Below are 23,992 nucleotides of genomic sequence, written 5' to 3'. Positions count from 1 at the left end.
GTCGAATATGGAAAAACTGCCATCATTGCCACTTGCAGACCCATCTCCTAAAGATGCTACATTGGGCTTCTGTGGCAACACAACATCACTTGCTTCTGCCTCCTTTCGGAGAACCCGCTTACTTCTTAACGGGATCATCTGCGTTTGCATTTCAGTCTTTACAGGACTTTGATTTTCTAATGGACTTGATTCCTCGTCGCTAAATTGCTGTTTCTCATTCTTACGGTCGTCTACTACAGCCTTTGCAGACCTTAGTTTCTGTTTGGCCTGCAATCTACTTTCGCCTATTTGTATTTCTTCAGAGGTTGTCTTTACTGGCTGAGTTTTTTCAATGTCTAACTCCACAGTTGACTCTGGGACTAGGTTCTGTTGGGACTGTTCAGAGGCTGCAGGGGGAGATGACCTGATTAGAGGAGGAGAAGTAATAGGAAGTGGCGAAGGAAGGGGGAGGGAGGGGAGGAGCTCTATAGATGGAAGTGCATGGGTAGCAGTAGGTTTTGGAGATGAAATGGAGGTGACAGCATTTGAAGTGGGCGGTAATACTGTAGTTCCAGCTGGCTTCTGGCCGGCTGATCTAAGTTGCCGTTTGGACTCAGTATTCTGAGGATGATCAACAGACTGATCAGAGAGGACAGGCAAACCATCCTGATCTCTCTGAACTCTCTTTTGTTTCTGGATTTGTTTGGTCCTTGCCGGAAATTTAGATGTTGGGCTTGACGGTGTGGCAGAAGATGGTTCTTTCACCTGCTGAATCACAGGAGTAGTCTCAATTGATTCTACAGGTATATGCGTTTCAGGTAGATGTTTCTCCAAATTTTTGTTTTCAACAGTTGAATCAATAGCTGAATCAAGAGAAGTCTTGTCGGGTACATTCTGACTGGATTTTACTGGGGTGTTATTAGGTGATGTGGTGCTGTTACTTGATCTACGACGCAGGCTTCTGTCAGAGGCTGATATGGGTCTACCATTAACATAACCCACTACCACTGATTCGGTTTGTCTTAACCGCTTCGGCAGCGAAACTACAGTACCTCTTTTTCTACGCCAAGGGGGTAGTTCCTTCAAGAGCGCATCAAGTGTCTTTGAGGACAAGTCATAGTCATTATCATCTTCAGTTTCTAAAGGCATACCACTGTCAACTGCTTCAGATATTTTAATTTCTGACTCTTTCACCATCGGCTCCACTGGTGAACCTGTGGTGTTGGAGTTTTCTGTCCCTTCAAAGTTGTCACAGTATATCTGTGTATCTGGCTGAAGTTCCTGAGGTTGTTCATCTTGTATTTCCTCCCTTTTATTTTCCTCTCTCTCTTCCTCAACTTGATTCACCGGTGATGGGGCGCTAATTTGTTGTAGAACAGGGTTACTGTTGAATAGTTCATCTGATGAAAGCTGGGGCTCAGCTTCTTCTATGGTAATATTCTCTAATGGTTCTACTACCATTTCTGCCACTATTTGCTCGGTACTTTGACGTATGTCCTCTTCAGGCTCAGGCTCGTTATCTTTTTCTGCTTCAAATGGAGCAACACTTTCTTCACTGCCTGTTGTCGTCCCTGAATCTGCCATTGTATCCCGTTCTACATCTGTGTTCATATCTGTTTCTTTGTTCTCTGTTGGCAACCTTATCGGAGATGGAGGAACAGACTGCCCCTTGTTCTGACACTGATCTGTCTGACTAGTTTCAACTATAACATCTACTTCAGTGGCTGCTTCCTCCACCGTATCTCCTGTTCCTGGTATCACACTGTCATCTGAGTCTTCTGTGGACATTTGTTGGTTCATTGTCTCCCTGCATGCTCCAGCAAAAGGCATATCCACAGGTGGTACACCTTCAGGCTTTGAAAGTATTTGTTTTGGGGTGACCAATGTGATCAGCTCTGGCATTGGATTAGGACAGTTGCCCCTCCCAGCCAATGTACGGACAGTTTTTAACTCCCAGATTTCATCTGAATACATATGTCCTCTGGTGCTTTTTCTTGCATTGCGGCGTGGGAGCATGCTACGCTGCTGTTCCTTAAAACACTCTGTAATTGGTTTGTCAATAAAAACAATGTCACAGTGGCCGAGATCAGGGTCAGCAATTCCCCTACAAGCAGAGTCTCTGATCCGATGATCAGAGGAGGCCCTGATGGTCTTCCTGGCAGTCCGTGGAGAGTCAGAAGGAATGGTCATGTGGACTGAAAACAATTTTGCTGGTGTATCTTTGGCATGCCCGAGAGTCTCTCTCTGCCTAGCTTGAGGTGTGTGACTAGGCTGATTGTGTCTTTTCACAGAGGAGCTGAGTCTAGCGCTATGAGTCTCTGTTCTGTGGGATGAATTTGAGTTACCCTCTCTGTCCTCCAAAGTGTCAGGGTGAGATGAAAGCGAGGAGTTGAGCACACATGACAACTTCTTACCAGCAGCAACGTTACTGGTCATGATTTTCATCTTAAGAGGTGCATGATCACCATGACGATTGTTCTCTGCGTCCACTGGATGAGCGGTGGGGGTGACCAAAGCCAGGTTAGTCCCTGACCCAGGGCTGCGAAGATCCAAAGCAGGGCCAGCAATAAGAGACATTTTCTCTGGAACGTTTTTCATTGCACAGCTGCTTGGGATAAAATGGGACATATCCTGGACTTCCGACTTGGGAGTGGATTCACTAGGAAACCTTGGCTCAGGGCATGACTTTTCAGGGGTCACTGCACTGGATCTTGCAGTGGGACAAGCAGTTCCCTGGATCCCAGAGGTAGCGTTAGAGTCTTGCTGTGTATTGGAAGATGCCAGTGCTTTGACCTCCGTCTGTAGAAAACCTATGGCATCTACTATCTGTCTCTGATGGTGGGGGCAGAGTTTAGCCATGAACTGTTCCAATGTGGAGGTGGACTGCAGGTCTTTTGCCTTTGCAACACTCAAGTCAGGAGACTCACTGAGGGGGAAAAAAGAACAAAATGGATGTAATTGCACATCAAGAAGAAGCAACATTGATTCATATTATTGATTGGTATGTGAATTTTACATTTATGCAGGAAAATGTCCCTAATAAAATTGTCAAGTGGTGGAATTGAATGTATGTGTGAAATAATTCACAAATGTACAATGTTTATCATTGCATATTTATTAGAAGAATAGGTGATTTTAAAAGTGAATCTTTCATCCAGTGAACTTGACCAATTAAATTGTTACAGCATTACATTTTTCTTCTTTGCACAGTGGTGCTTTTTGTTACAGTATACATCAAGAAAATTTCACACATGCACAACACATTTAGTAATGGTCGCCCACTTTGATTATAAGTGTCAAAAAGTCAAACATGTTTATCACTTGAAAGAGCAAATACATGAGGGGGAAATATAGAGTACATAATTTTTGTCAAGTTTCCATGTATGACTAGTGCAAAGGGTGACATTTAGATACAAGTGCTCAACAACTTAAGACAAATTAACCAGTAAAAGAAAGCTCAAGCGTGACTGAACATAGGCAACATTCGCCATTCTAATACCTGTGAGGTTTTGTTTGTGGCAATGCAAATCAAATAAGTCAACTGGGGGGCCATGTATCTGTATTTTTGGCTTAGGTTTTGTCAGTGAGGTAGGTCTATTACAAAATCCTCCAATACCTTTGGAGCATTTATACCATCACATTACGCCAAAAATATATTTATCTTATACCTCTGAAAAGTTTATTTTCTTTGTAAAGAAAAAAGTTCTTCCCAAGATACACTGAAGAAAATGAACAGACAAATGAAACCACATCTGGATTCCTGAGGTGATATGTCACAAGGCTATGTTGTGTAATGAAAAAGAGAAATAGCTTTGAGCACAGTGTGTACTGCAGAGCAAGAGGTACTGGAAACTGCAAGATGAACATGTAGTCAAAAAAAATGGGACGCTCTGTTGACTTACATTTGCTTAAAACAAATGATAAACCAACCTTATATTTGTCTATAACTATAAATAAGACTGTATTGCCAAATACAATGCTACTACTATTTTGATTTTGACATAGTAAAGCTGAAGTCTGTAACTTTTCACATGTTGCCACCTTTGAGCGATAGCAATAATCGTGGACTATCTAGTGTTTAGCTTGCTGCGTAGCATCTATTCAGTGTTAGTTTCCAGCTATATAACAAAGTGAAATTTCATGGATCAAGTAGGCAGCGTGATTGTTTTATACTGGTATATACTTCGTTAAAAACAGACAAATTTACCTTTTAAAAAACATTACAGATTTAAGCTTTAAATCGCCAAAGTTATAGTACAACCTTTGAGGTGGGAGGCGTGAATGTACGGTAAGTGAGAAGAGTCATAAGACTTTTTGTTGAAACCTTTAGAAATGCTCTTTTGGGATGTTACATTAAAGCCGTTTTTTAAATTAAATACGTGCTATTTGAGGCACTGAACTGGAAAGAAACTTGTTAATCAAACACCCAATGGTCAACATCTTACACTTGCACTGAGGTTAAATTTGACATTCATTGTGTAACAAAGTATAAAAATAATAAAACTGCGACAAAATGTACTAAGGTTTTTTGGCTCCAACCAGAAAATTATTTGTACAGCATGCCAAAATATCTCAAATGTAACTTTTAGGGATTAAAAGAAATAACATTTGCTGCAACTGAAACCAGACTATTTTTTGCTAAGATCATTAACTCTACATCCCTGCTTGCAAGGTCTCAGGAGTAAAGTGGAGTACCTGAATAACGACTGATAAGTGTTTCATCCCTGAGGGTTTCGCTCCGTTTCACTTAGCATTGCAGTAAAGAACTGACAAAGCACATGCCTTTTTCTTCTAGAGGAATAAAATAACCAATCTAACAAGCAGAAGCAAATCAAATTACAACTGATATTCACAATATTTCACAAGCACACAAACATGGATGTGTTAACACATACGCAATGTTCATATACTGTACATTAGGTATATAAATAATCTGGCAATTGTGAACTACTGTATGGGGGATTTTATCATACATTTTCAGTGAACCATTAACCAGATTTTGAACAGGTTTAGTGATATTTCAGGTTCACAGTTAATTTACTTGATACATTGTTGACTTGACGGTAAACACACCAACACTCCAGTATTTTCAATAACACATCTTCAAGATAAACTTCACCATATACAACTAACTTCCCACTGACACATATGATTTTGTCCAATCATGCAAAATATACCCAGTGTCATTCCTTTATACATTGTAAATGTTAAATCAAATATACAAAATCTGTACATATTGTTTTATGGACAGAGATACTCCTAACTCATTTGAGGAGCCACACCATTTGAAGTTGTGTAAAGACTTTTGTCCTCATACATTATATTTATCAAGCAAAATATACCCAACTTGTGTCAGAATGAAGTGGGACAATCTTAAAATGTTATCCCTTCACATCGATCATGTAAGACAGTTAAATATACCTTTTAAGCATTATCTACCTATGTCTATAAACACTTAAGTGAGTAATTTATTTGTTTTGTTAAAGCCATTTACATTCATGGTTACTTCAGTGATGATAAAACCATTAATTAATAAATATTGATTAATAAATACTGCATTAACAAAATAACTCCAAAACATGTTATCAGTTTGAGTAGGTATGTAAGGGGAGGTAAACTCTTCCCCCTCTTTAGGAACAAAAAGGTTTGTCCGAAGCAGGAGATCATCAAAAATGCTTTTGTCACACTGTTCGGACAACGAACCCCCTAAACCACTCCATCCCCACCCCAAAAAGAAAAAAATAATTGAGATAACATTAAATAGATCAGGGCGCAATTAACTACAAGGATACACAGAAATATTTACACGTTTGAACTTTGACAGATTGTCTACTGTCTTATATCAACTTAAAGGACAGCTCTTTCTGTAAGCTATTCTCCTTTACTCAAAGAATTTTACAAAAAGCTGTGCGTGGTGTACATGAGCAATTGCTACATAAAACAGCTATGAGAACAGTAGACTGTGATATGGGTTTTCCAGATGAGGTAGTCGACCACAATGAGGAGAGCAATAACATGTTTCACCTGTCAATAAACCCAAAGCGCTTGTATGTCCTTAATATACACTACTCACAAAAAGTTAGGGATATTCAGCTTTCACATGAAGTCGATTCACATTGAGCAGAAATGAGGAATGAGATGAAGAAATTACCATTGCATGCTTCTACTTAAATGCCCTACTTTCATGATATAATATCACTGTAGCATGAACTTTTTACATTTTCCATAAATTTCACCCTAACTTTTTGTGAGTAGTGTATTAATTAGAATGCATTAAGCACTATGAATGAGAAAATAAATGTGACTTTTGAGCAATGCTGGATGATTGTCAATGCAAGAACCATTTAATGATGGCGAATTAGCGACTACATTTTACTTAATCGTACATGAAGCAACTGCTTTGTTTTATTTTCTTAACTTGAGCCAAGTTCAGACATTTTGTGAATATGGGTAAGTTACTAATTAATTGTATATGTATAAAAAAACCCTGCATTTTGAGCAACAATAAGAGAATCCCAACAAGTCGGTATGTTTACCAACATAAAGTTATACTATTGTTACAGTGCTATTAAAAGACAGTCCCTGAACTATATTTTACTGCTGAACCAACTCTCACTTTTATTTTTATTAAATTATTACAATCTAGGAAATTATATGTAATATATGACTGCAAATATAATATCTGAGTTAAATGCTTGCAGTTAAGGAATCATTTCGTTAGTCAAAACATCCACGTTCATCTAAGTAACATTGTGTACATCTAAAAGGCTGCAAGATTTGCAAAAAAATAATTACCAAGATTTGATAGATCTGTGTATTAACCTGATAAAAGAATAATGGGCCATTATCCCATATTCTGGAATGTCCTGAGGTATAAGTGATAATGCACAAGTTTATATAACAATGACTTTGAGCTAAGAGCTTCTAAAAATGACAATACTGCACCTAGATCTTATTTAGACTGACATGAACACAGGACTGATTTTATTTTGTTGTTTACCTGAAGCAAACATTTAAAAAAATACCTGAATGTATTTTAGAGAGTTAGGATTTATCTGATACCAAGATTTTAGCAAATGCACCAATTGTGACTGCGATTTGTGAATAATTACGTCACTACCAATGGCGTATCAACCTCACAAACCAAGTGTGTTTTTAATTGACCTGAAGAGACAATTCGTTATCATGTGCCATGGGCAAGCAAGATGTGTATGTATTTGTGCATGTATGTATGTATGTATGCATGCATGCATATATAACATTCTACATATATAAGGAAATACTAACTATATTTTTGCATTATTTTGATGATCAAAAGAAAAAGAAGAATCTTCCTTTCTCGTGTCTTAGAGAAAGACATCCCAGAGATAATACCTGAAATCTGAAAAAGACGAGCCCTAAATCACACAGAACTAAAATGCTCTGAAGGCTTACACTGGCACTGAAATGCTACTGATAACTAGTTAAGGTAGGTTGTGAAGACATCTCAGTGTAGGACACACATACTTGTCAGTAAGACATCCTCAAAGGGGTATTTAGGTATGCTATCCTTCCCTGTTAGAGGTGACTTATATGAGGCAATGATTTAGTTAAGCATATCTGTAGCTGAGGTATATTTATGCGTGTACAGTAATCCATCACCTTATAAGAGACATTTTCTTTGACCGCCAAGTACTGTATCCAAATCTGAATTTATCCTGAGTGCAGTGAAGGCAATGAGCAAAAAAACTAATACCATTCATAGAGCACAGCAAAATATACAGAAAAAATATAGGTCACAAAACCTGTCATGCTTGAGAAGTTAAGCTTAATTTGAATTCAAGAGGAAAGTTAAATTCACACATCATGCTACTCCAACAGACTAGAATAATAAATAAATATTTTGAATAAGAGTGTTTGGAATTAATAAATATTTTGAATATACTAGTGTTGGGACATACAGTTTTCTTCTTACATCTCCAGTGTCCATTTCAGTCATAGAAATGCATTTGAAAAACAGTGACAGAGACTTTCATTGTCATCCATAAACACTTCATAATAGATGCTTTATATGCTTTCACCTACACGCACACACAGTAGAATTAACTATATATCAACTTTGAACATATGACCAAGTGCTCTGAACAGTACTGAGATGGGACACTGAGGGGCGCCACTTCCTTAAATATGATTCAGTTTGGCTCTAAAGAATACTTTTATAGAGCCAGGAATGGTTATGTTCAAAACATAACCTAAATAAATAAACTGAAATTAAATAACAATATACTGTAGTATATCAAAATGTTCAACAAATAAGTATGCCTTCTAGGCACAATATGTAGGGCAGAGAGACACTTTGAGTGTTTACGATAGATGGCCATACACAAACATTAATGTATAAATATGGGTATTTCAATTAAAATTTTACTACTACTAAGGTTTTATGGAAACACAAGTCAGCTACTCCCACTGTCTGGCAAATGCAACATCTGTCTGGTTAAAAAGTACAACATTATTAGTACTTCATGGTTATAATCACTCGTTTGATGAGAGGCTTCCATCATGGAAATCATTCCCATTCTCTTCAGATGCACTCCCTCCTTTCTCAGAAACAATGTGCAGGGAGTTTTGGAGTTCTTTCCTCTCGGGGGACCGTGAAACACCCTGTTCCTCTACCTGGCTTATCAGCTTCAGTTTCTTTTTGGGGGGATGTTTCAAGGTCCCCAGTCGCTCTTTAACTTTGTATTCCAGGGTGCTGTGTGGAATTCCATAGATCGTTTGGGCTTTAGACACACTCATTTTCCCACCCATCACCACCACAATAGCCTCTTCAAGCAGCTCCGTGTTGTACTGTCGATATCGCCCGCGTTTCTTCCTTGGCTGCTTGTTACCTAGGTCTGACTCTGAATCCAGTGGGTAGTTCCCCCCCAAGGCCCGGCGGTCAGTGTCATAAGGCCAGTATTCCTTTTCCGAACCTGAGCTACTGAAGCCTCCGCTGCTCTTTTTCTGGATCTGCCTGGGTTGAACTGAACGAAGCGTTTTTCCCAGACCGTTCTCGCAAAGTGAACCTGAATACTCGGTGGACGGGGAATCCCAAGACGGGTCTGTTCCTGTGGCCAAACCTCGCACCTGGGGAATCTTGAGGTCAAAAGATGACTGAGAAAGGGAGAGGCTGTGGTCCCTGCAGACCTCCTGGAGGTTTCCTTTCTCATAGGCAAGGGACTTTGTCAAAAGTCCAGCAGCTTCCAATAACCTGGGTATGTCTTTAAGGCGCTCGCTAGCCTCACTGTTGGTTTTGAGTTTGAGGAGGGCCCCAAAATGAGTTTTGGAATTCCAGGAAGCAGATCCATTTCTGAAAAGGTCAGTGGGTCTGGAGCTGTGGTTATAGCCGAGAGGTGACTCTGGGTCGCTCTCCAGATCGGCCTCCTCTTTGATGTGCAGCGAGTATGCAAGAGATGAGGAAGGCTTATAACGGGTGGAGTGGCCGATATTCTCCCTCCTCCTCCCATCCTGCAGGCTCCTCATAAACAGCCCGACCTGTCCGTCCGCTCTCAACGATCGCCTGATTGGATGGAAGGAAATTGGGTGTAAGCAGAGCTTGCACAGTGCCTTTTTTTCTCTTTTCTAAAGGAGGATGGGTTGGGGAGGGGAGGATGTTGGCCACTCCTTTATTATATGACCTTGCTTTGGTAACATCACTATCTTTTAGAATAACTGACTGTGTGGTATCGTGTGTGACTTTTAAGAACAAAAAAGGCTCAAGTTTGACAAGTTTTTATTTGCTTGCTGTGATGATTGTTTACAAAATTTGCACCAACATAAAAATAAACAAAATGAAAAGAAAGGGCAAAGAAAGAATGAAAATAAAAGCAAAGAAAAAGGCATTTATTGGAGTACATAAAGGTCTTCCTGTGGCTCAAAAAGCTTAGCCAGAAGGAGGGATTATTTGTCATTGCAGTGAGGCAGCTTGGCATGTAGCTGTTAAGCAGGGCACAATAACTATGCCATACAAAATGACTAATGCAAATAAAGCTCTTGACATTTTGTGTGTGACGTTACCACTGAACAAGCACAGCAATAAAAGAGTAAGCCAGCAGAGGGTTGTTGTGTGTATCTGAACTGAAGTGTGATCCATGAAAGGAAAACAATTTGCACAATTCATCTGGAACGCAAAGCTTATCTGGTAGATGGATCTAATTTTATTTTAAAAATGATTTTAGGGATAGTGGGTGCTTTTTCCCCCAAATGCAAACTTACAAGTTAATCTCCAGGGTATAGACATGGCTTGAAGGTCAAATGGGCTGATTCCAAGCTAATATTCCTGCATCAATATCTTTAAACTAAAAATGCCTATTATAAAACTATTCCTTTTTAGAATCTAAATAGTTTAACTGTGTTTTATTAAGTTATTGCTCTATAGACTTTAAATGTAGAATGTTTTCATATTGATACTAACCATTTTTATCAAACTGAGGACAGTGTGCATGTTGTATATTATATTCAAAGTAAGATGAAAATCAGAGGCAGCTTGGAATGATCATTGCTTTTAGGTCCCATCAGATCTCAAAGGAGCAGAAGAAGAGAATGCAAAGCCACTGGGGCTCAATTAATCCAAATAAAAAAGTGTACAGGCACATTCAAGTCCAGATGAGTATAACGATGTCAAGAGGCTCGACACAAAACAAAACCTATAAGCTATAAAATAATAAATCATATTTAGATAAAGATAGTCTCAATGTTTGATTCAACTAAGAATGAAATTTGTCTATTTAGAAGATAATTAAAATTGGAAATACAGCCCTCTGATTTGGATGAATGACATTAAAAGGAAATGTATATTTTCTAATACTTGGTATCAGTGACTATAAAGTTGGCATGTTTATTGTAAGCATGTCTAATATGAAAACTACTAGTGCTACCAGCCTAGTAATAGACGTACAAGTAATGCTTACATTTTGATATTAAAAACAAATGAACCTTTCTGTGGGTGAGGAAAATGGCACGCAAATGTTAAAGAATTTAAAGACCTCTACTACTACATTACTTCACTGAGAATCTCTCGAGTCTCTAAGGATTCTGTTAAAATAAAAAAAGTGAATCTACTCTCTACTGCATTTGTGCAGGCTGCAAGTCTTGTAGTAAATCATCATAATCATCAGGCCAGCAGACCCCATTTGTTGCTGTTCATTTTCATCAAGCCACCGACTGGCTGACTGATCTCCAATTTCAGGACTCAAATTTCAGGCCTCAGCTAATGCCTGCACATTGATCCCACTACATGTAACCCATACAACATTTGTTAAAAAATCCAATTAATTCTAAATTCATTTTGTGGTCACCCTAAACTAAAATATAATGAATCCCCAAAAACATTACTGCTTAAGGACTGGAGACTAAAGAGACGAACAGAAAGAAACTTACCCTTTGAGCGTGGATGTGGCTGGAGAAAGGCAGGGACTACTGACAGGAAGGCTGCTGCTGCTGCTGCTAAAGCGAGTCTTTTTGATAGATAAGTCAAGAACTCCATCTGTTAAAAAAAAAAAAGGCAGGAAAAAACCTCAACATTCAATGTTAAGTTCAGACTTGAGTATCGCCAGTGCACTAGTTCAGTCCTGAATAAGCTACTCTGTTACTGAAGTGTTTAAGTTCACACTACCTTGGTCACTAGGCACAGCCAGGGGCTTCTTGATGGTGAGGTCAAGAGGAGCATCCTGGTCAGCCATGAGGAGCTTGCTGAGGACGGGGTTCTGGTTGTGTGCAGGCCCAGCCAAGACGGCAGCAGGGCTGGAAGAAGGAGGAACCCCTGAGAGCAAGGGTGGGGTCGACGGGCTTTGGTCAGGGGGAGGCTGGGAATCTGAGCAACTGTCCTGAGGGGAGCTGGTTTTTGAGGTATATTCGGCAGCAAACTGTCGGATCATTCTCTGAAGGATCTCTCGAGCCACTACTGGAATGTGTGGGTCAGAGAAATTTGGCACATCTGAAAGGAAATAAATGGCGGCAAAAACTTTTAAGTCTGCATTCCTTTACTGAGCTATAAGTGATTGTAAACATTCACAACCACATTGTGCGGATATTTTTCAACCTGCAAAACAAAACAACAGGCATGCTATAGTTATTTTCCGTAGGCCATAAGAGCTGCATTTGTAGCAATTTGAATACTACTAAGCAACGTCTGCCATCTTGTCTGCAGGTTCTCTTGTACCAAGTACATTAGTGTCATAACAATGCAAAATACTGATGCACTGGGCTCACTCCATCAACAGAGACATCAAGACTCACCTTTTCTGCAGAGGACTGCATTGAGAAATTCCTCAGCTTGTTTTTCTAATCTGCTGATTGCGGTCTGATCTTTAACCAGGAGAGGTTTGGGTGTATCTTCAAGCCCCTCGATGCTTACGCCAATTAAGTGTTCCTGTCAAATGACAAAATTGTTAAGAAGACTAAAACAGGATACACATAGACTGAACAATACATGGGGAGATTTGTTTTTATTCAGCTGACTGATTCCTTCTCACTCAAGGCAACAACTAATTATTTTAGATTAGAGAGCATAATATTCATCCATCCAATCATCTAAGTCACTTCTCCTGTTAAAAGTCCTATAAAAGTATAGCCTCAAGTCTGGATTGTAACAGTTACAGAAAGCTACTTTTCATTTTTTCCTCCCTACAGCTGAATGAAATTCTGAGAGACGCCACCAAAATGTAAAGAAAGAAATAAGAGAAAACAAGAAATCTCACCTTTACTTTGTCTCGTCTCAAACAGCAGAATAGACAGTTTTCATCAAATGACCAGTCAGACACCGCTGTAGGTTCAAAGTCTATGGACATAAAACAAGCGACAGGCAATGAAATACACAATCGTGTGACACAATCTTTGGGTATAGTTAGGTAAAGGAGTCTCAGTGCGTCAGCCAACCAGTGCCTCAACAGGTAGGACAGCTGAGGCAGGATCTGGAAAGATATGATCTAGAGCACAAGGTTACTGAGGTGCTGAAACAGAAGTTTTGACATAAAGCATGTCTTCATCAGAGTAGGAAGGGACAAAAATATCAATGAAAAGTTCTTACTATAACTGCGTGCTCTAGATTTCATCTTTCCAGAATATGTATTTTTACTTTTCAACAATTAATTAACAGTTAATGATGAATTTCAGAACTAATCTGATGTTTATTATTTTTTGTTATTTTTTTCAATTTTGTTTAAAATTAAGTTCTTCCAACGCCTTACTGACCTGGATATAGTACATTTTGTTTGTACATGTTCTGTCTCTTTCTACATAATCACCAACACAACAACCATATTGTCAAGCCGCATGTAGGCTGGATCATAAAAGTGGTTCTGTTTGATAATGAGAGTGTTTTGATTTGTTTTAGTGAGACAGACGAATCAGGAGTAGATTGATTCAGTTTAACTTAATTTATTTTCAGCAGCCTTTGTCCCCAACTGCTATTGTAGAAAGTCTACTGCAAACGTAATGAAAACACAAAATAATGCCCACTATTGTCTCACTAACATCATGCATTGTAAAAATGTCTGTAGGACACTGTAGACTTTTACACTGGCCCCACGCCATCCAAAACACCAACTTTGTAGGGACACAAGGCATCCTCTCTTCTGCAGCCAGTGGGGCTGTCTTGTAGAGTGAATGTGGAGGGGTACCAGATGGTACAATGCAGCAGCATTGTCATAATGAGCAAATAACAGATTATGCTCAAACCACATAATTCCCATTCATGTCATTCATACACTTGCATGATCGTGGCCACTATTATGATAATGAAAATAGATTCTTACCCTTAAATAATTTTAGGTCTTCTACCAGCTCTGGAGTAAACAGACCTTCGAGAATGCTCTCAAAACCTGAGGAAAGACATGAAATTCAATAAATATGCAGTTGTCAATAGTAATCACACAATGGCGAACTGAACATTTACATTTTGACCTCACATTTGTTAACATTTACCCCTAATTAACGCTTGGTGTTGAACCCAACAGCAGCAGAACAGAGACTCAAAATGAATCACTGTTTAAAGACAACCATATCTGCCTAAGGGCCCAAATTAATTTGTTCTACTCATGAAAAACAATAGTTAGAGCCTGGCCCACTGTACATCACTGACATTTCATGTGATAATGTCTTTTCCATTCACCCAGCCTTGTCTTTTCCTGTCTATTTCATCTTGACAACCCCTCTAAGCAACCATACGCTTCTGCTAAAACACATTATCAGCTTTCACCCCAGGTTTTTACTTCAACAGTATATACATGCACTCCATCCTCCTGTTGCCAAGCAACTGAAGCACCTACAGAGTTGGGAGTGACTGCATGTTGTAACATTAAAAAGAAACAGCCAGAAACAAGACTGCTAGGTGATGGCGTCAAAGTACCCTATACAAAGTTGCAGATAGGGAATTCAACCAAAACCAAATCTACTAAATGACATTTCACAGTTATGCAACTTAAGAAATGCTGGCTGCAACAGCAAAACATCCTAAATTGCATATAAAGGCTGAAGAAAAACCTTATATGCATTACTAATGAGATGGTGGTATCTACAGTCCCAGCTGTTTGAAAGATGTATTATGCTGCATAGGACTTCGCCTAACAGTGCATTAACACAATATGTCTGCTTACTGCCGCAGGGCCAGTATAACCAATCCAAAACCCACTACATGCATTAAATGGAGCGCTAAAGAGGTCAGAGGTAACATCTGTCTACAGAACAAATGTGCTAAGCACTAAAAGCCCAAAAAGTCATGAATCAAAACATTCTGACACAAAAAACAAAAAAGATGGTTGTTGTAGAGCTATGTTAAACACATATGTATTTGTAGCATTGAAAATTGTAAAATATTTAGGCCTATTTGAAAAATTAATTATTAGTTATTACAAGTTAAATAAACCAAATGTGTTGAATTGGTTATCTAACTACACATAGTAAAGGCCTACTTACACTACTTACATATGTCTTCACAGATAACAAGCGAGAAAATGATCAGCTCTTACCATCCACTCTCTTCCTAAACTCAGTGAATTCAATAAAAGCTGTCATCTGTTAAAATGCCCTCACTCTGCTTCCCTACAAATTCCCACCCACTTTTCAACAGCCAAACATGAAGGGGGGCGGGGGGGCACAGCCTTGCCTATAGCTGCAGCGTGAGTCTGTTTCTGGGTTAGTGCACAGGACTTCAGCTGGAGCTATCCAATCCTATTTCTGAAATATTTCAGAGGCAGGGGGAGAAAAGTAGGTCATCCACTTTCATTTGACAGAGCAGCGCCGTGACATGAAACTACTCTTCAGGAATTCAGTTTAGGGCATTTAAAAATGTGTCATACTGTAAATCATGACTTTGAGGCAATATTATCACATTCATACTGACAGAGCATAGTGTGGCATAGTGGCTGATCAAACAAAAAAATCATTTTGGGACCAGCAACTTAAATTTAAAAGAGCTAGCTGACTACATGTGCAATGAATAAATTATTGATACCGTGTATAGCTGTCATGCAAGCACTACACAATATAAGAGTGCATAAAAAAAGTGAATAACAGCCACAACTAAAATTCACAATAAATGGAATAAAAACACCAACACATCACTGTATTGATTGCCATACACATGACCACAGTTGCCATAAATTATGCACTTTTGGACGCAGAAGTAATATCGTAATGTTCAGCTTTTAAAAAAAAGGTGCATTTCCTGTTTCTAGAAACATTCACCAATTAATTATGCTGAAGAGGGAATTAAGCCGCCATTGAGCTGCTACTACACATATCTGGCTTCATAGTGATCTGCCTCTAGATACAATAATAAGCACAGGGCATAGAGGTACAAAGTGATTATTAAAAAAAAGAAAAGAAAAAAGGAGCCACCAGGTTTAACACCTAATTATATCAAAACTTAGGGAGGACTAATGAAAAGACAGTGAGGACAAAGACATCAGGTTAATGAGGTTGGCAATCCTCATCCACTGCAAAAATGGGGGGAAAACACACCTACAGGCCTAATTGCATGGACAACATGTCATTGAGCCTCATTAGAAGATTTTTTTTTTTAACTGTAGAGAGTTAGTCATTCATGCCAAACATCTAGCTCTACATAAAGAGAATGATGATTTAAGACCATTCTGCTATTTCCAACCCTTAATGGCTTGTTTTTTTATTTACATATAGATACTGTGGCTTGCCTTCAGGCAATATATCACTGAGTGAAGGCACGGCTTAATTCTCACAGAGGTATGCTGAAATAAAAAATTTAATAACATACCAAGAGTCTTTGCTTAAATGAAAAATGAAATCACCTTTGTTCTGGAGATGAGAGCAGCGACCTTACAAACTACAATTATTATTATTCAAAATACAAGTTTCTCCTGTTAACCATGAAATAGGGAAAAATAAAACAAAAAAGAAGCACAGATAGATATCAAACTGTATACTTATTATAATTATGAATGCAAAGTACTTCGTTCACTTACTTTATATTTATTATATGGACGTTTTTCCTGTAACTCTCTTATAACTAGGGACCACCACCAAGTGTACTGAATTGTATTTTTAATGAAGAGAAAAAAACTCTTCAGCCAGAATTTTTACTCTCTAATCCACTCTTTAATTTAATCTAATTTGTCTGAGGTGGGCTTGGCTACAGGTAAACTAACAGTTAAGACTATGTGATTGTGCTTATGCACCTGAAAAACATGCTGTACATTGGGACATCTCTGCAAGAGACCAGCTTTCAACCAAGCTTTTCCATGCAGGAAACCTGTCAACAGAAGAGAAATTCCTCTTGGCCAAATGAGATTTTTAGACTTACACTGCTTAAATTTCAGCCTAATTTTAGATCTTGGTTAGGTTTGACTGTGGAGACCATACATACATCTATACATTTATGAGTGATCGTTTTCAACAACAAAGTGGAGCCTTAAAAATACTTAGTATGACCAACAGCAAAACCAGTCACATAAAGAGGAGAGAAGCAAGCAAATATTTTGTGAAACTGTAAGCAGCTATGTTTGACTGTGCCACAAACCCTGACACGAAACTTTCTACAAGGTCTTCTCATTGAGCTTGTGTACATTCACGGTGAGCAACGACTCTGCCTAATCCGCCTTAAGCCTTGATCATACTCGAGGACGGACACAAACAGCTGCGGACTCGTACACAGATAGTATATGCGCCCACACGCAATACATTCTACAATTGGGGGTATACGTACACAGACACGCCCCACACATGCGCACAAGAAAACGTGATGGCGACCGAGTTATTTTTTGGTATTTGGCTGAACAACATGATAAAGTCAAAAAACCCGCACAGGGGTCTGTGTGGACAAAATACATTTAACGCGGCCACACAGACGCGGAAACCATGAATTGGCCTTAAGCCTTCTTCTGACCTACATCTCTAGCCAATCAGAGACAGGAAGAGGAAAGAATTGGAGTGTGTGACACCCTTGCCCTTCCCACTAGCACTTAGAAAGAGAAATCCCATAGATCTAGGATCAGCTTAACCTCCCTAAATCCTCACCTTAACCTATGCTGTGCGTCACTGTGAATTGAAGATAATGCATGATAAAGCCCTCTTGCTGCTTATTGCTGGTCAGTAGTGTAACCAAAAGGTCAATGTAACCAAATTTTCCAGTGTCAATGCTCGAAGCACTACATGACTGTTGATACTGCCTCTAACCATTGTGCTGTCAGGGAATCCAAAGTCATAGTGACAGCAGGAGGATACTACATTGAGAAAGCGATGAAGTGGGCAGAGCCGCCGTTAGCTCACATCTTTACAGGTTCCAGAAGTATTTTCTTCACGCTGTATATTTGCGATGAAAGTTTATTTTTGATTATAACCTCAGTGTTTTTATTCATAACAGAGGATTCCTCCAGATAATTTAGCAATATTATGTGTTATTAATTAAGTGTTAATAGTAGTGCAGAATGTAGTTAATTAAGTTATATATTAAGTTAGTTATATATTAAGTGTCTCAATTGAGAAATCTTGTATTTTCAGAAACAGTGTGTATACATTTCTATACACCTGTGTAAGTATGAGGGACTTCGACGTGCGCTCCTTCTATATCTATTATTCCTACAACCAGTCAACCAAATTTAAATTACTTATTCTATCATTTACATATTAAAAAGAAAACCAAAGTGTTGATATAATGCTAACATTTAACCTCATCATGGGACTGCAGTGCTCTTTCCGATGAATGACCCACCCTTCTCTCTGCCGCTCTAATGCCGAGGGTGTACAGTGCTGCATCAACCCCCACTCAGCCCATCCCCCACTGTAACTACTGTACACATGCTATCTCAGAAGCAGTGACCAAGCTCGCAGAAGAGGAGCTTCCCTAAGCTCAAGTCAGTGTACAGCCAAAATAAACCTTGCATCTTTGGCTACAGCCTTTGGAAATACAAGAGGGATTGATCATCAATGAATTCTTTAATGTTTTAAGACTGCATCATGTTTTAAAATCATACCAATGTTCAGATTGTGATGCTCATGAGTGTGTAATTTTGTATGAAGAGGGTCACTGATATCCCTGAGCATTGCTCTATGAAGATGTAAGATGGGGCTGGGGGCTGAGGACGAGTGCAGAGATGACAAAGTTGCACAAATTAGTCAGGGTACAGTACATGACTATTTTCATCCCAAGTCAGCCCATCACATAGATACCAAGCCTAATGCCCAACCATCTAAGAAGCATTTACTGTTTTACAACGCTGTCCACAAAAAAAAGGAACTCACTGTTGGTCAACAGACAAGCTTAGACATTACATGGACATGAGCAAAGCAGTGCTTGAAATGTCATTTGGCTACTACACATTGTGTTCATTACAAGCAATATACAGTAGTTGGATCAGGGTATACAGTGGGCAATGAGGTGGCAGCTTTGAGCAATATCTACAGTGGTAGAAAAACACTCCATGAATACTTAATATGATATGATGCAAACTGACAGTCAAATCGTGTAATGCTGCACAAAACATAACTTTGAATAACAAATATGAGACAAACTATGATTTTAAGCAAATATGAAAAAAAGAGTATGTAAACACACATGTACGCTCAAACACACACATAGACAAACACACAGTCAAAGACATTGCAGTGCATTTCATATGAAACCATTAAAGCTGTTGGTCATGTTTCGTAAAATGCCAACAAACCTCAGCCAGCTCTTTTTGCAAGTTGGGAAAATGTAGGCCAAAAGCCCATCAGAGGGGGCATGCTGGACCAGAAAATGGGCCATGCTAAAGTTTAAATTATAAACAAGACAATCTGACTGATGTCAATATTTGCTTATTTGTTTGAGGAAACCCTTAATCTCACTCACCCACTTGTCAAATGCAAGCATGAATAACTGACATTCCAGGCATTTCCAAATGTTAGCTGGTGCTGTTCCAGTTCAAATTTTCCCAAATCCAAACAGAACACACATTTTCAGCCACACAGTTTGCATTCTGGGGGCTGATGAACCATGAACACATGTATAGGCAAACATACAGATGATTGTTGCTGTTCAGTGGGACAATTGTCCTTGTCTCTTCCTTGCAGTTTTACTGTTCACATTGAATACACAAAGACAAAATGTCCATTTCAGCGTCAGCAGGGTGGTGGTGGCGTGCAGCCCTCTTCACCAAAAAGCCAAACAAAAGTACGTCCTTGTTGTCATGGACAGAATATGCCATTCTGCAGCCAGCAGACTGATGTTGTTGTCATGTACTCTGCTGCTTTATAATTATAGCCCAAACACAAGGGACATTTGTCAATCATAAAGGGGGAACTGACTAACTGAGCAGTCCTGAGTCTGGAGCTAGTGACTATTCAGAAAGCTATCATTCTCTCTCCATTTTCTTTTCAACGATGAGCACACAGCCCACCTACTATTTCAGCCTTTTAGCTGGAATAACTTTGTTCTGGATCAGTCTGCACGTATTGCTAACCTACATCATTATTGAAACTGAAAGTCCACACTAAGAATACTGCATAAAATAGGTGGTGCCAAGTGCCAAAAATCATCTGTGACATTAGAGCCCTACTATTACAACACAGAATGTAACATCCATTCAAATATGATGCCTAAAACATCATATATAATTCTAAACCTAAACTTTGGTTAAGCTGGTCTATGACAGACAGCAATAGGCTGACAGCTTTAGCTGGTCTGTGTAAATAGTTTTGCTAAAGTCAGCATCTACTCTACCCTAAATAAGACAAGAGCCAAACATTCAAAACATGTTAAACATTATTAACATACAACACCACAAAACTTAACACTTAAATGACGGGAAAACGAACATTACTGTCAGATCTCTTGCCAAAACGTCACATAACTACTCATTTAATTCATGTCAAGACTTTTGTGCACACACATAGTACATGCCTTATACATACAATACACATTTGTATAAGACCTATACATAGCGGCCAGTTTAAGTGAGACTGATTTAATGTGACATTTTGAGATCAGCAGCATCAGAGGTAGTGTTCTGGGTTTTAAATGAGTTTTTGTGTCGTGCGGTTTAAATGTTTCAAATTCTGTTTTACATTCTGCCAGAAATCATGAGGAAAAACACTCCACACATGCATGTTTAGGCATTAAAATATAGTGCATAAAATATCACATACTGATACTGAAAACATGGACTGACACATTTATCTGTGGTTGTATAGATTTTTGTCAAGTGTTTAAGTTCTTTTCTATCCAGCCACAAGCAGGCAATATGGAAATGGTCCCTTATTGAAGCATGCTGCATTCCTTATTGAATCAACAGAGGAAATAATTTGTTCCATATTTCCCTACGAGACTGATAAAAGTGAATATGAAGTATGATTGAACCAATAAAAAAAACAAGCTCTCTGGTCCTCATTTGCGTGATCAATCTGTGTGTGATGGTGCAGAGTGTCCACATTGGCTTGTTGCTATGTTACTGAGTCACAAGAAGGAGGTTGGCAAGGTACGGATTTAAAAATGGCCTCTCCCTCTTCTTCAAGCCCTTCTGTCAAACAGTGTAAAACTACAAATGTAAATGTAAGCCATGTAGCCTATAAATAGGTTGTGAAAAAGTGAATAATTAAAAGGGTGAATTATAAAATGTATCAGAGAATATTATATTATATATTGTCCATGAAGGAATATGTTTTATTAATCATATGTTTCAGAAAAGAAAAGTCTACAATCCTACAGAAGCAATGTCAAATTGTTTTTACAATTTCTTGTAGACTACTTAATTTGAAGGGCAACAGCATGTAAAAACCAAATACTGTACTTTGATATATACACAACCAACAAATTTAACACTTATGCAGACCAATCATTTGTAAACAAGAGTGGTTGAAAAGAGTGAAAATGATAAGACTGGCTTTTCTTCTTGGGTGTATTTGCACAGCACTAATATTGTATAGTCTGTTCTCACATGCAACTTTGGAGGGGGGTTATTATTTTGTATCATTTGTGAAGCACTTCGTAACTCTGTTGTGAAAGGTGCTATATAAATATAAGTTATTATCAAATACTACCATGCTGTTGCTTGCCATCTTAGTTTAGCATGTTAGCATGCTAACATTTGTACAACTGAGGCTGGCAGGGATGTCATTAGTTTCACATGCATTTCATAAATACAATTGGACCTGATGATGACACAAGACGAAAGGTCACAATTCAAAGTGTGTGCCAAATTTCACTGCAATCCAGCCAATAATTGTCAAGATATTTCATTAACAAACACAAATGTCAACCTTGTGGTCATGCTGGAATGTCAGAGGATCACCCCTGGGGACAATGAAATTTCATGGAAATCCATCAAGTAGGTGGTGCTAGAGATAAAGTTAGATGATTACCAAAGTCATTGTAACATATCGTCAGGAAGCCAAGACTGTCTGTACCATGTTGAGATTGTTCAATGAAAAAGTGAAAACTTCGACCTGCTGGTGGCACTAGAGGAAGATACATCAGTCTGGACCAAAGTGGTGGACCGACCGACCGACCAACAGACCATAAAGCCATACCACCACTAGCTTTGCTAAAATCTTCCTGTCCAAGCTCTTATATGTTATGTCCTGTTCTGCTAGCTCCCACTAATGATACTGCTTTAGCTATACTATCACAAAATTAAAGCTTAGTTCCAACTCCTCCATCCCCACACAGGTATAAACAATACGACGAGCTTTAAACCCTAGAGTCAACATTTCCTTTTTAATTAATTGTTTAAAGGGCCTGAGAAGCTAACGTTAGATAAGTTTATTAGTGTAACGTCGTCGAAAATGGAAACTCCCCCAGCAGAGGGGTCTCACCCACTTCCTCAATGCAGTAGGCTAATGCGCGCCCGCATAATTTGAGAAAAGCAAGTAACGTTAAGCTAAATGTTAGCTAAAAACATCCACTACGGGTATTTGTCGCCCTCCCCCATCCAAAATACAGTATCATACACGGGAACGCGCATGTTAGCAAGCGGGGTCTTTTGGTCTTTTAGCCGACGCAACGTCGAGAGACACTCCCTTTAAAACAAGCACGGTGCCCTTTAAACAAACTAACGTTACGCCAGCAGATAGCTAAAGTCTACAGTTCGGATTTACGAACAATATAAAACAGCAGGGAAACGCAAGACGGAGTGCAAAATTGTCACAAACTGCAACATTTAACTAACTGCTAAGGCTGGCTGCCGTGAGAAGCAAACAGTTGAGGACAAAAAAGTCGCTCGGAGATGCCCCGAGTGAGTCCAGTAATAGATGGTTATTTACACCGATAACGGCCACGCAGAGGCGAAATTCAACCTGTAAATTGGTACAGTGTGTGGCTGGCATTGTCCTTACCTACACAGTGAATGAGTTTATGTCGCCAAGAGTCAAGTTCCTGCCGAAAGCCGCGCCTGTCGATTGTGCATTGCTGCCTTTTACACTGACTCGCCATTTTCTATCGTTCTTGTCTGGCGGGCACGAGCACGACGAGAGGAAGCGCTCTGCTATGTGAACGCGCGCGAGGAGAAAAGCTCCCAGGTTTCAGTCACAGAGTCAACAAACCGATCAGTCTGATTTAATCAGTAAGTAAGTACATATGCACATAAATAAATCATCTGTTACATGTAGCCCGTTTTACTACAATGTACAACAACAATAATGGCCTTTTTGTCTATTAAGAAAGATAATGTGAGGTTTGTATTGATAGGTACGTTTTGCATTTTATATAAAAACTAATGTGGCTGAGGTATTTTTCACTTAAAAGGTCGGTAACTGTGTAGCATAGGCTGGGCTTTACCCAAGGCTGGATAACCAACCAGGCAACTGCCCTGGGGCCCCAGACACTCAGGGGCTTCCCAGGCTTATTATGTGGAAAATAGTGAGTGGTAATTTTATATTTTATTAACTGACTGAAATAGTTAGGCCTCAAGGCAGATTCTGCATTTTTAACCAAGGCGTTTGGTATGGCTGTAAAGATGGCAATGTTAGTCCACCATGTCATCACCACATCACAGACTGAAATATGTCAACAACTACTGAATGGATATCCATTCAATTTTGTACAGACTTTCATGGTCTCCAGATGATGATGATGAAGTCTGACTGTGGCGATCCTCTGACTTTTCTTCTAGTGCCACCATAAGGTTGACATTTTTGTTTTGTTTTTTTAAATATCTCAACAACTATTGAATGGATTTCTGTGAAATTTGGAACACACATTTATGTCCCCCTTATGATGAATTGTTATCACTTTGATCCTCTGACCTTTTCATCTAGCACCATCATCTGGTCAAAATTCTGCAAATATCTGCAAAACTAATGACATCCCAATCAGTCTCAGCTGTACCTTGTGTTTAGTGCTAATTAGCAATGGTTAGCACGCTAACACGCTAAACTAAGATGGTGAACATGGTAAACATTATACCTGCTCTAGACTCTTGTTACCTAAGGCCCTGTGTCAACTTTTAATACCTTTAATACCAAACTTTAATCGACTTCAGAATCAGAATCAGAATCAGAAACTGTTTATTGCCAAGTAACATACATTATAAGGAATTTGCTGTGG

The 23,992-nt window shown here is 39.0% G+C and overlaps 1 protein-coding gene across 1 annotated transcript; it reads right to left on the bottom strand.

The window, feature by feature from the left end:
- Window positions 1–700: 700 nt before the first annotated feature.
- On the bottom strand, window positions 701–22,879 carry LOC139294591 (ligand-dependent nuclear receptor corepressor-like protein). Its single transcript, XM_070916507.1, has 8 exons — window positions 22,783–22,879; window positions 13,755–13,820; window positions 12,699–12,778; window positions 12,238–12,370; window positions 11,615–11,935; window positions 11,380–11,485; window positions 2,394–2,905; window positions 701–744 (listed from the first exon to the last, which is right to left on the bottom strand). Exons 1-8 carry the CDS (start codon window positions 22,877–22,879, stop codon window positions 701–703), a joined length of 1,359 nt encoding a protein of 452 aa, XP_070772608.1.
- Window positions 22,880–23,992: the final 1,113 nt, after the last annotated feature.

Source organism: Enoplosus armatus, chromosome 12 (assembly GCF_043641665.1).
Source record: "Enoplosus armatus isolate fEnoArm2 chromosome 12, fEnoArm2.hap1, whole genome shotgun sequence".
Classification (NCBI taxonomy): Eukaryota; Metazoa; Chordata; class Actinopteri; order Centrarchiformes; family Enoplosidae; genus Enoplosus; species Enoplosus armatus.
The sequence above is the reverse complement of the archived record's forward strand: the minus strand, read 5'-3'. Positions and strand labels throughout refer to the sequence as shown.

Coding starts and splice junctions, on each gene's coding strand:
- LOC139294591 (XM_070916507.1), bottom strand. CDS start 22,879: ATGGCGAGTCAGTGTAAAAGGCAGCAATGCACAATCGACAGGCGCGGC. Junction 13,821..22,782: donor TAAACTCATTCACTGTGTAG/GTAAGGACAATG, acceptor GTCTTTCCTCAG/GTTTTGAGAGCATTCTCGAA. Junction 11,486..11,614: donor GGCTGTGCCTAGTGACCAAG/GTAGTGTGAACT, acceptor TTTTTTTAACAG/ATGGAGTTCTTGACTTATCT.